Source organism: Cebidichthys violaceus, unplaced genomic scaffold (assembly GCF_023349555.1).
Source record: "Cebidichthys violaceus isolate CVI_PGR_0920_01 unplaced genomic scaffold, fCebVio1.0.p SCAF_28, whole genome shotgun sequence".
Lineage (NCBI taxonomy): Eukaryota > Metazoa > Chordata > Actinopteri > Perciformes > Stichaeidae > Cebidichthys > Cebidichthys violaceus.
In genome coordinates this window covers 3825596-3839087 of record NW_027176461.1, presented here as the reverse complement: position 1 = coordinate 3839087, position 13492 = coordinate 3825596, and the positions used below count along the sequence as shown (strand labels likewise).

Sequence of the window (13492 nt, the reverse complement as noted above, 5' to 3'; positions counted from 1 at the left end):
TAACCTTTGCATGTTTAGCCAACAGTAACTATGGATGTTCATTGAGTAGGGAGACACACACACACACACACTCACACACACTCAGTTGCACAGGGAGATTAACCGCGAACAGCAACCATCTGCTCTTGCCAACCGTATTGATGTCCTTTGGAGGAATGAACACCTTAAAGAAATAAGACATTTAAACTTCAAAATAAAGTTCACTTGCATTGTCAATATCTAATCCAGTCCATCCGGTTTGTGTCAGAGGAGTGTCTGGAATGTAGAACACAAGTCTGGCCATATCACAGAGGTGTGTGTAATGGAGGAAAATGAGAGGAACACCAAGGCTAAATATCTGTACTCCACACCCACTGCAACACGTTATAACCACATTTCTATCCTAAGCTCTTCTCCCACACACACACACACACACACACAATATATCCAATGATTAATACCCATGTGTGTGTGTGTGTGTGTGTGTGTGTGTGTGTGTGTGTGTGTGTGTGTTTGTGTCCACTGTGTGTATGCTTGGAGGAGGATGTGGTGTGAGGTTGGCTCCTAAATTGCTGAGATAAAATTGATCTAAATCAGGTAGCGTTCAGCCAGGAGTGACCACAAGTGTCCTGTTGTGACCGGTGTCTATAAATCACCAATACACACACACACACACACACACACACACACACACACACACACACACAAACACACACACACAGTAAGCTGCAATGGACAATCTTGGTAAAAAAAGAAAAAAGATGAAAGGAATGTGTTGTGTCTGGGAGAATACATGGTGGACCAGTCAACACAGACAACAGAGAGAAACACACACATAAGTATATGTTTACGTATGTGCGCGTGACAGAAAAGGGCAAAAAAAAGAAAGAAAAGAAAGTGGAACTCAAAAGAGAAACGACCCAAAGAAACAGACAAAACCCATCAACACAAACTCGGTGCGTCGTGCGTGTCCCATCGCTTTTCTATTTTTGTCTCTCTGTGCTTCACAGACGACAGACAGCGCCTTGCTGGTGCTGTTTGGTTGTATTCTTTTTTTTTTTTTTTTTCTCCCTTCTTTTAGCTGAGCAAATGGTCCCACTGTGCCAGCGCTGATTAGAATCAACTCAAACCAAACAGCAAGACATGTGACTGGAGTCTACGCTCTAGAAACAGAGAGGCTTTGATGTGTAAAGTGACAGATGATGGTGATGGTGATGATGATTATGATTTTCTCATAGGCTGGTAGGAGGAGAAGATGGTGGCAGTTGGACGTTCATATACACACACACACACACACACACACACACACACACACACACACACACACACACACACTATATGGATTACACACGTGCTTCTATATGTCAACACATGAAATGTGATCATTTTGTTTTAAGCAGATTCTAACGCGATACATTTTCAATGGAAACTAATGTGCACCAAAAATCTTCTACATACGAATAAAAAACCTCCCACGATTACAAATTATCCTCCTCTCTCTTTTCGTTTTTTCCAGCTAAAACATCAGACAATTAGTTTTATTATGTAAATCTTAAAAATGTCTTGCTAGCTATTTGAATTTGCATTAATTGCTGCAATCCCAAAATTCCTAATTTCTGGAGGGACGGACCCACACGGTTCCCCATTTCCTCTTCTGTTGGTCCAGAGAGGCGAGAAGGGAAGTGGAGGCTGCAGTTTCCTCAGTAGTGACCCACAGATCTGTTCACTATAGTGTATAAATATTCGATAGGATGTGCTTGCTGTCTAAATACCTTGGAACTGACTGCTGCTCCCTTGGGACACCTAGTTAGCTTCTGAAAGCCAGGGACACGAGGCAGACAAAGAGGAGGGACCGTATTTATAGAGAAAACACAGGAAGAACAAAAAGAAATGGCTACAAACTGTTCCGCATCGAGCACCATCTGTTTAGTAAGGATATATACGTAGTTAAGTGATATACATTTACTGAGAAAAATAACCCGGGAGATAGAAAGAAAGAGAGAGGAAGAAAGAAAGAGAGGAATGGAAGAGAGAAAGAAAGAGAGCGAAAGAGCAAAAGAGTCCTTCCTTTCAGCAGCTCCACGTGGCTAATTAGCATATGTGAAGGTCAGGGTGGAGGGGTGGGGGTGGGGGGGGGTTTGGGTGCCACTACAGCACCTTCTACCATGAGACCTGGCACCTTGCCAGCCACACACACACACACACACACACACACACACACACACACACACACACACACACACACATAAACACAGACTTCTGAAGGGAGGAAACCCAATATATTTGTGTGTGTGAGGCCAACAAATCGTAAATACCTCTTCTTCATCGCAACATTCACAAGGCTGAAGCAGGGTGTGATCCGGAGGGAGGGGATTTCAACTATGCTGACATTTTCCAGAGTTCAGATACTGAATCTCCCTCTTTCTCTGTGAACTCAGCCAGGCCCATTCCTCAGAAGTCAGCAGCCCTCCATGTGACTCCCGTCTAACATCGCCCACATTTCTGCATCCCTGGCCTTCCTGTACTCTCTGTGCTTACAAAGAGACGACAGCAGCTACGTATCAATGCGAGGACATATTGTGCATATCGTGACATATTGAAATAGGAATGACAGATTAAAGCTTCAATGCTGTATCACAAAAAAAAAAGATCTGAAACTGAAACACAATTCAGATTTTTACTTTTTATGAAAAAAAAAAAAAAACGGTGATATTTATCAACAGGAATGCATTGGTTGGACAAATAATTACAAAAGCTAATTTTTTTTTCAGCCAGAAAATGTCATCATTATAAAATCATTATAAAACTGTCAAGATTGTCTTTGTTTCAGTGTTCAGGCTGCGGATCCGGCACTAAAGAACAATAACAAATAATATGACATTGTTGAAGGCGTCACTCCTGCAGGTGGCTGTAACTGTGTGGGAAAAGAATTATTTATTCACTTCAACTCAGCTGACAGACGATAGAAAGAGAGTCAACAGTAACTTGAAGTGTGTTTGCTGTGATAGCCATTAGGCTATTTGAGATATCTGTTGGGCACTGTATCTAACCCATGCCAGACCTGTGATAAATCCTACGAATCCCAGAATGCCAAAGGACGCCTATAGTTTTCTTACATGGTAGAAAACCACCATTGCTGATTCAGATTAAACAAGGTCGAGAAATTAAATTCAAATGACAATCAAATCAAATCCAAAAAGCCTTGCACTTCTTCATTCATATGGAAAAGTCAAATTCTCCCATATGCACAATTAACTTTCTTCAGCAAAATTGCTTTGGTTTAGATTTTTCAGCTCCCTCCTGACACCGGCGGTTCAGATAAGGCAACGCTGAGAAACAGCTGACACCAAATCATCGCTCGCTCGCGGTAATTAAATCCTTCCTTCAGGGCGTTTACACATCAACCTTTAACTCCAGGGGACGAGTGCAAAGTCAGACCAGGGGAAAAAAAATACAAAATACAATTGTTTTATTAAGCTAGCTAATAATACATGAGCTTCTGTCCAGTGATTCAACTGGACAGTCTGCTTTTTAAATTCATATTATTTCTAAAAATCTGAATTAATTGGCGTTTTGTGGAAACCGCATGCAGACCGGGGATAACCCCGGTCTGCCAATTACCTAAGCAGGCTCTGTGTTTCATCCAAGGAAGATGAAAAACGCTGCACGGGGCTCTTATCGGACGCAACAGAGCAAATTAAAATTTCACTCTAGTGTTGCTAATCAGCACTGCGCTGGCTAGCCAAGACAGAGATGTAAACAAACCAACATAAACAGACGACTGATGGCAAGGATCACAGAGCCAGAGATGGAGGGAGAGAGCGAGACATTGTGAGAGGGGGCGGGGTTGAAGTTGGACTGCTTAGTGCTGACTATGGGGCATTAGCCTTCTGCACACACACACACACACACACACACACACACACACAGTCTAAATCTAAACACACACGCACACCTGCGTGTCCATTTCCTGACCAGACTCTATGGGCCGTCCGTCCGATGCAGAACATGTACCATAAATTAAATTCCAGCAGCCACAGTCAGGCCCATCACTATGCACAAGGCTCCCTGAGATAGCCGCATAATACAATGTGACATTGATGCATTGCTCCTATTATAAAGTCTTTGTTCGTATCACACTAATAATTCATAAGAGAGAAATGTAAACAGTATGCACTGGAGAGCACTGCGAGCAGGAATCATTTCAAGGTAAGCACATTACCAAGGATGGGAGTGGGTCTAGTCTTTGATATGCATAACTACTGAGCTTTGATTGCAATTCTAAAAAAATAAACAAAGGCAAAACACTGAGCATAATAGTGACAAATTAGTGGAAACTGTAGATATCCATTCATTTTTGTTTTATTAGGTCAGATTTGAAATGAGTCGTTGCTGCAATTATCTAAGCAACAACACTATTTCCAACTTGCTAGGCCCTCGTTATTATCTGCTAATTACTTTTATTGTTCCGTGTGTGTGTACTGATTAGTGGATAACAGACACATCCTTGTTACACATATAGGTTGAGACAGAATCGGCCGTTTCATTTACGACGTCAGCCTCAGTCATTAGGATTGCACGTATGCTGATATATTATAGGTGCATGCCGCACATAAGCGAGGAAAAAAACAAACAGACATTGAGCAGCGACGGCCGGGATTTAAAGCAGCTGATAAGTGGACAAACCATCAGACACGCACACAGGCAGAAGGTCACAAACTGAACACTGAACATCGTTCTGATATTCCTCAATCAAGTAGGCCACGGTAATTTGAAAAACTAGGACAATGTCATTTTGGTGAGAGAGCAGGCTCAACACACACCTCTAAATAACATATGTCACGTATCTCTGACGTGTGTGTGTGTGTGTGTGTGTGTGTGTGCACATACACATCACACAACACGGCACACAGTGGTGGGGCTCTGTCTTCATTTCGGTGAGTGGCCAGACAAGTGAGTGTGAGGGGGGGAGACAGCGGTGTAAATGAGGTGCACTCGTTTCGCTCACAGCTTGCTCCTGAAGTGAGGCGGTGGGGAGGGAAATTGAATTTGAAAGAGGGGAAACTGTGCCAACAGGTGACAGAGGTGTGCTCCGACCAAAAGCACTCTGAAGTGAAGCGCAGTCATATCACGAGGCCAATTTGGAGGCAGTATTATGCACTACACCGCTCGCCTTTTCTCACACAGCCTGTCAGCGCACAGGAGAGCAGCGCCGCCGTTCCAAATATGAATTAAACATAGGGCTTTTGTAGCGTGAATATACTGCTGCTGAAATGTTGGTAGAGTCAAGAAAAAAAACAGAGTCCCACATGCACTTACTCCTGAAGTGGGAAACTGAAAAAACAAAAAAACATTGGCTGTATATAATGTTAAATGTAAGTTCTTTTTTTAGGGGTCTGGTTTGTTGGATTTATAAGCACAAACAACCGGAATATGAAGAAGGTAGTATAGAATATAACTCTTATAACTGAATGCTGTGACTGATATACTATCTGACTTTCACTTACGTGTCTTTGAGATATAGTATATATATACAAACACATACATATATACATACATATATACATTTGCATGTAAACATATATATATATACCTGTATACATATACATATATACATTTATATGTAAACATATATATATACACACATATATATATATATATATATATTTACATGTAAACACACATATATACACATACATAGATATACACATACATATATACACATACATATACTGTGTATATATATATATATATATATATATACACATACATATATACATACATACATATATACATACATACATATATACATATATATATATACATACATATATATATACATATATATATACATACATATATACATACATATATATACATACATACATACATACATACATACATATATGTATATACACATACATACATACATACATGTGTATATACACATATATACATATGTATATATGTGTATATACACATATATACATATGTATATACACACATATATGTTCTTAATATCCAATCTGCACAAAAACAATAATTAGTGAGGAGTGATATATATTACTGAGGTTTCTAGTGACCATTTTATAAGTGCATAATTTGATACAATCAATACCGCTGCAGACCCTCCCACGCTAAAACATTTACTTAATTTCCCCAGCAGCCAACCCAAATTGCCTTTGATTGAAACAATGTAGGCTAATGAACTTCTTTTGTTTTGCGAGAGGCAGACAGTACAAGCCATGCTCAACCACCTCACCCTCCAGTCGTCCAGATGTGCCATCCAGCAGTACGAATAATTTAGTGTATCAAAAACAAGCGCAGAATAATGTCTGTAATGTCTGGAGAAACGCTGCGTTGTTTGAGGGCAGAGTTGTGAGCTGGCAGTGACTCCCTCCACTGGCTGCAGGTCTGCACGCTACGGACACATCAGTGTTTCAGCGCAGGGTTTAGGGACACCCAGGGATCCTTGAGTGCAGTGCCCAAAGACAGAGGGAGGAATACTTGAATAATTAGTAACACTTTCTTCCCTCCCTCAGATGTTACCACTGAGGTGCCCTCGAGCAAGGCATTCAACCACGAGCTGCAGCAGTGGCCAACAGAAGTGAGCTTGCAGGGGTTGTTGTGTAAAGCTGTGGTTGTGTGTTTCCAGAAAAAGAGTTTGTCCTTATACTTCAAATTATCAATGCACAAAGGATTTTATAATGTATTAAAATCACATGAGTACGATTTGTGCGTAGGACAATTTCTCCAAATTGAGTTTGAAAAGATACATTCATATCAAATAGAACAAACAAAACTGCACAGTCCTCAACATATTACAAGAAATTGAAGAGTATAAGTCCACATGAGGACACATGAACTAGTTCCTTTTTTTTCTTTTAAGTTGACATTGCAGTGTTTTTGTACGTCTTTTCAGTGTGAACAAATTATGAGAATAATTATCTGGAGCAGCCTAAACCTTCATAAAGGTTCAATTATTGTGTTGGACGGCCCCCAAGTCTGGAGTATTCCCATAAGACTTAAATGCAGCATCACTAAAGGATCCCTGCAAGAATCCTCCTGGTTTTTTTTCTGAGTGCAGTCTGCCCAGCGGGGCCACAGGGAGCCAATCAGATGGCAGACTGAGTGTCAACTGTGAGCTGGGAGTACGGCGAGCTTTTAGCCAGTTTACCTCCACTATTCAAATCCCGGGCTGCGTGAGAATAAACGAGGCGCACAGAAGCGCTCCATGCTCGCTGGCGGAGCGCGCGGAGAGGCACAGACGGTCCTCCGCACGCCCGCGGTGTCCTTTTGATTTTCGGTTGAGAAAATGAAGAAATGAGAATTACATAACGTTGTCATTCAGAATGCTCGTTCATATACATTTTCTATAGGGATATTTTTGCTACTTTGTTCGACGAGCGCCTTGAACACAGCACGTCCTAAACAGGGCGTTTCGCAACGTGTCTGACACCACGTCGACAGAGTGAATGTTGCTTTTTAATCTCCCGGAAAAAAATTAAATAGTATAGAGAGTGTGACCTATAGAAATGTGAGGATAGAAGCACGGCATCTGATTTAGCGTATCAATTATGGTATAGGCTCAATAAATAGCCTAATAAGTCAGGATCATTTTTATAGAAATGCATTTTTACTTTAAGGTTTTATTCCGATATTCTGTCGCGTTAAAGCTCGTGCAAGTCTAATACTTAACACAATTACACAAGTCGGAATTACGCACATTAAAGCACCTTAACAAAAAATATATAGGTAATTTTCGTAAAGGCCCTTATTCTCTTACAACCTCCAACATTCTCGTCCACACATGATGGCCCTTGACCGAGACACACACACACACACACACACACACACACACACCTGGTAACAATGCAAACATAATGAGTGTCACACCAGCGATGAGACCCCAAGTTCACCGATGCACACCGGCTGACTGAGAAGTTTCCTAAACTCACCTGTGTCCTGCTGAGGCCTTGCCCTCCGTTGCCCGGACTCATTGAATGGGGGTTTCTTTGCTGCCCTCCCCAGCCGTGGGCCGAGCCGGCTCCATACTGGGGGCCCACGTCTTTCCCCAGGCCCATGCCGGCCTGCTGTTGCGCCGTGGGGCCGCTGTAGTCTTGATATGCACCGCCATAGCCCCGCATCATGGGGCTCGGGGACGTCAGCAGTTGGTTGAGTGTCGGGGTGGCCCCTGACGGATGCTGCTGCTGCTGCTGCTGCTGAGTTTGTCCTGGGAACCTCTGAAAGCCACCCGAAGCCGCAGCCAGGGGAGACTTGCCGTGGCTCGCCGAGGAGTTGCTGCCCATCATCATGTTCCCAGGTTGCCGGCACCCAGAGGGGCCCATCATCCCGTAGGCCCCGCCGCCGTAGCCCGCCCGGTACGCCGGGTACTGATTGTACTGGCTGTTGTGGTACCCTGCTTCGTGGGAGTTCTCCATGCTGTTATGTGCCGAGGAGTGCGTTATCCCCATCCCAGTGCTCTGCTGCTGCTGTCCGCCATGTTGCTCATAACAGGGCCTCGAAGTGTAATAGTTGTTATTAAACTCAGAGTTGTTACTAGTTGGCCCCAAGTTAGAGTGTTCATACCTGGTGCCCATCATCCTCTCCGCGGGTTTACAGGTGAGCTCCCCCTCACCTTTTCCTGGCATGTGCTGCTGCTGTGGTTCCCCCTGGCCCCCCAACAGGTTCTCTTTGCCGCCGTGGTGTTGGTGCTCCATAGCCCTGTCCACACGGGGCCCCTGGCCGTTGTTATTGGCGGTGTTGTTACTTTGGATCTGCCGCTGCTGATGTGGCGCAAATTGGCCGAATTGCGGCGGCGGCGGCTGCTGCTGCTGCTGCTGCTGCTGCTGCTGCGGCGGCGGCTGAGACTGAGGGGGATCTCCGCTCCCCACACATTTCAGCTTGTGGTTCGCGATCAAACCCGTTTCCATCGAGGAAGTGGTTGAATTAGTCGAAGCCGAGGCGGACGTGAGGTTATTCCCATCCTTCTCGTGGCCGTCCGAAGCGTTGTGAGTCGTGGAAGTTGAATGAACCATGTTGAGCTCGTTTCGGCGGTGATGGTCTACATTATTCAGAGTCCCATCTCCGGCAACCAGCATAGGTCCAGTCCGCTGTACGGTCCCTCCTCCTCCTCCTCCTCCCAATTTCCCCGAATTGAGCTCCGGACCCAAACCGCTGGATAATTTCTTATTTTTGTTATTAGTTCTGGTCGGAGCCGATGCAACTTGCGCAGCCATGGTCACTCCAACATCTCAGCGCGCAGTGACAGCGAGCCCCGACCAGCCGTGCACGCAGAGAATAACACGAGAGGGACGGAAAAGCGCAAGCAGTGAGGAGAAAAAAAAAATATATTCAGTGGAAAAGCAAGCTTTGTTCTTGCGCCGGTGTTGCTGTGGTGAAATGTGTTCCGTCAGTGAGGCTTCATGTTGAAAGTTGCTCTGCCAGGTTTAAACGAAACTTTTTTTTCCTTCCCCCCTCCGCCTCTCCTCCATCCCGGTTCTCGGTAATATGTAGCAGCGTCTCCCGGAGCCCTTGTGGCCCAGCATGGCATGAGAGAGAGCGGGCTCTACAAGCTTATCCACCTCCAGGGCTCTGGCGCGCCTCACATGGAAAATCCGGACTGGAGTAGCGAATCGCTACAGACGCCGCATTCGGATGTTTCTGTGTTTTACGTTGCTTTGAAAAAAACAAAAAAAAACAAAATGCATTTATGGCGGCAGCATTTTCACACGGGATACATTTCCATATTGTCATTAGAATATCTTAGATATCTTTCAATAATTGCACATCAGACGGTCAACAAGGAGCGGCTCCTTCCCTTGAGTTTAAACACAAATTACTTTTAAAACAACCAATAACGGGTGGACAGATCGGGCATTTCCAATTTACGCAGGGACATTGCTGCTCCAGTCCACACGGATCCTTCAAATAAGCACACCAGCAGATGTTAAGTTTGCCCGAGTGAGTTTCTACGCAATTATCCAGATCAGATTTTCCCTCTTCCCAGCCTCTCGTGTCCCTCGGCTCAAGCCAGTTCTCTGCAGCTCTGACAGGAGTCGGACACGCAACCACAAGCTGTGCGCAATAATGTTGCCATCGGAATAAGAATGTAATCACACTTTATAGCGGCTATAGTGTTGTAATATCTGCACCACGGAGTTTTATCCCCTATACGCGCTCCAATCACTTATTCCCAGCCTGAAAAGGGAGTAATGCTCCCCTTCAACGAAGAACCATATAAGCTATAAGTGGGCAGACCATGAAAATATCACAAATTATGAACAGTATAATATACAGGACTATTTGGTGTGATAGCAGCTATAATAAATGCCATTCAGTACGATTAGGTCACTTAAAACTCACTCCGTAGGAATGTAATATGAATATTATGAATATTAAAGCCATTCTTCATTAGGGTCTCATTTGAATAAAAGGCTACATTCTTTAATTTCCTTCATTTGATTTACTTTTCAAGAGAGGAGCCAGTGTGAAATGATAATGAAATAAAAAAGAAGAAGAAAAAAATATATCAACCCCAGGCTGCAGTGTCGGACCACACAAAACCAAAGTCTACAAGATATGCTATCCCCATCCCATCAGTGGTATTCAAACATGAATGTAAAATTGTGCTTAGTAAAGAAGCTGGGGTGTCTGTTGGGACTTGAGTGAGCAGAGGGTCCGCTTTGATGAGATCAGATGCATTTGATCAACAGAGGGAGCTGTGGATGAAAGAGGGGCGGAGGGGAGGGGAGGGGAGGGGAGAGCGGAGGGGAGAGCGGAGGGGTGGGAAGAGAAGGATTTGGGGATGAGAGTTGTGCTGAGGATGGCCGTGATAATGAAGATGACTGGTGGCGGCGGGGAACAAATGTGGTCGATGACAACCAAGATGCCATCGGTGGAGGTGACGATGACCATAGTAATGGTGATGACTAGGTAGAGACCGTCCTCGCTCTCCAACCCATAATTGTTGCTGCAGGTCACATATTGGTGAAAGGAGGAGGCACAATTCACTCTGCCGTATATTGTGTACAGTGTAAGATAATTCACCATGAAGCCATGTCCATGACAATGGTAAGACCCCTGCTGGAGACACAGTGTCAGTACAAGTTAGAGCAAAATAATAGTTAGAGCAGAATAATAATACATGTATATAAATACAAGCAGAAACACAACTTTATGTCGCAGAAGGCCAGAAATGAGTGACAGCGTAGGACGGCCTTTTACACAAATATTACTACTACTACATGAAGAACAAAAATAAATCTTACTATTACAACAAGAGGATTAATCTCACTTTTCCAAATGGAAGCTCAATCATAGGAGAATAAAAGCGAGTGACATCCCTAGAAACCTCTCCCAGCCGTTTTCCTTTATGAGCCCATATGGCAGAGAATAAAAGCTATAACGCTGTTATGGTCAGGCTACAAAGTCTCCATGGTGCTCACCATTCAGTATACTCAGGCCCAGCCTATAGCGTCAACAAGACCAGATGGCTATTTATCTATAGGACACCCCGAGAAGACATCACGTTTACACCCTCTGTGTACGAGTGCGTGAGAAAGAGAGCGAGAGAGAGAAATGTGTAGGTGACAGAAAATAACTGCTGTTGGTCTCTGTGTGCGTAGACAAAACAATATCTCCATAAATGATCGGGAATGTTTTCATGTTCGCGCTTCATCATCGCTTATGTGCACCTTTTCTGACGAGAACGAGCCTCATCCACACCCTTCCTGCTCTCTGTACTTTGTGCACATGATGATTCCGGCTCCCATCAGTGTCCCAGATCAAAGCCTCAGCTCTGATTTCATCTAGAGCAACACTAAGGCTGACAGAGAGGGGACCTGGAGCATTAGCATATTCTATGATGGCGCCGGGCTTTTCAAGCCGTTGCCTCGGCTGCAGCTCTGGGTGTGCGCTGTGGCTTTGCAACTCTAATTTTCCTCCCTCGCTCATTAAAAAAAGCCCACTGTTCTCCTATTAATTCGCAGACACACTGATCTGTTTGAATGGCGAGGATGGGTGTGTGTGTGTGTGTGTGTGTGTGTGTGTGTGTGTGTGTGTGTGTGTGTGTGTGTGTGTGTGTGTGTGTGTGTGCAGGGAGGAGGGAGGTGGAGGAGGGCAATGGCTCAGCGCATTTGCATTTATGTTTAATTTATAACCTTCAGGGGCCCCCTGATGCAGCAAGATTGAAACAATAACTCCAGACAAACACGGGAAGAGAGGAGGAGGAGCCGGAGGTGGGTGGATGGAATTAAAAATATACAGATCTGGGATGGTATGTGCTTTGCATATGTGTGTAAGATGTGTGTGTGTGAGTGTGTGTGTGTGTGTGTGTGTGTGTGTGTGTGGTTGTGCTGTTACTGTGTGCGCAGCCATGTGCATGCATTTTTGTATTCGTTCGTGCATCTGCATCAAGGTGCATGTGAAACTCTCTTACACAAACACACACACACAAACACACACAGAGAGAAAGGCAGAGGTCTCCAATCCGCGGGGGGATAACATGCCACGGTGAGTGTCTGTCAGGAGGAGAGCTGGAGTCTGTTCCGGGGGAGTCTGCAGGGATCTCCCCCCAGCAGCACAGAACAGAACAGAAGAGCACAGCACAGCAGACAGCAGCAGACAGCAGCAGCAGCAGCAGCAGCAGCAGCACAAGCCTGGCCAAGCACAGAAAGTGGGTCAGCCCAAAACACACACACACAAACACACACTCACACACACGCGCACACTCAGCTACACTCACACACAGCTTCGACGGATGCAGCCCTGGTGTCACACTGTGGGTGTGTTTGGAAGAAAAAGAGAGAATGAGCGTGCAGGGAGAGAATGCATCGTGGATGGTTTGTGTACGTGAGACTGAGTATATTTTGCATTAGTAATGTTGAAGGGGGGGGTGGCTTGTTTAAGATGAGGGGTGGACGGCTAAGGAGGAGGAGAAGGAGGGTGTAGCTGAGACAAAAAAGCCAGCCAGCCATTGTGAGCACACCCTATGGAAGTGCATCAAATTGATCCATAGTCTTTTCATTTCAGGCTTGGGTAAATAACAGCATTTGAATTGATCAGTCTGCAAATCCAAGCGATGGGCTTCGGAGCATGCGGTGTGTGCGTTGTACGTGTGTGGCTGCTAACAAAACACATCTCTTATTCCTTTCTGCTCCTTGCGGAGTCGAGGGCCTCACCAGAGCCCTACAAACGGCTATGATGGATAAAATGTTTTCAACAACACTTGAGAAGAGTGGATGCTATTGTGTCCGCCTGTACGCTGAAACACAGAATCACAGAATTCCCAGGACGCCGCATGCTCTATTTATGTGTTATGAAAAACATGACTCAAAAGAAAAACGGAAAACAGCTATGCTCTACTTTCACTGTCAGCTATCATGTGAAGTGTGAAGAGGAGGCAGCGGATGAGAGGGAGATACAGACAGGGAGAGGAGAGCAGAGGAGAGTGATTTTCTTCATCCACAGATCCTATTCTGGAGGTGACAGGGGACTGGGCTCTCAGGAACCT

The 13492-nt window shown here is 44.7% G+C and overlaps 1 protein-coding gene across 1 annotated transcript in view; it reads right to left on the bottom strand.

Moving 5' to 3' along the window:
* Nucleotides 1–9510, bottom strand: part of LOC137880238 (AT-rich interactive domain-containing protein 1B-like) — a 44898-nt gene extending 35388 nt beyond the window's left edge. Inside the window, exon 1 of the mRNA XM_068721468.1 lies at nucleotides 7938–9510. Coding sequence (XP_068577569.1) covers nucleotides 7938–9218 — 1281 coding nt within the window. The 5' untranslated portion in view covers nucleotides 9219–9510. The remainder of the gene's footprint in view (nucleotides 1–7937) is intronic.
* Between the last annotated feature and the right edge of the window lie 3982 nt (nucleotides 9511–13492).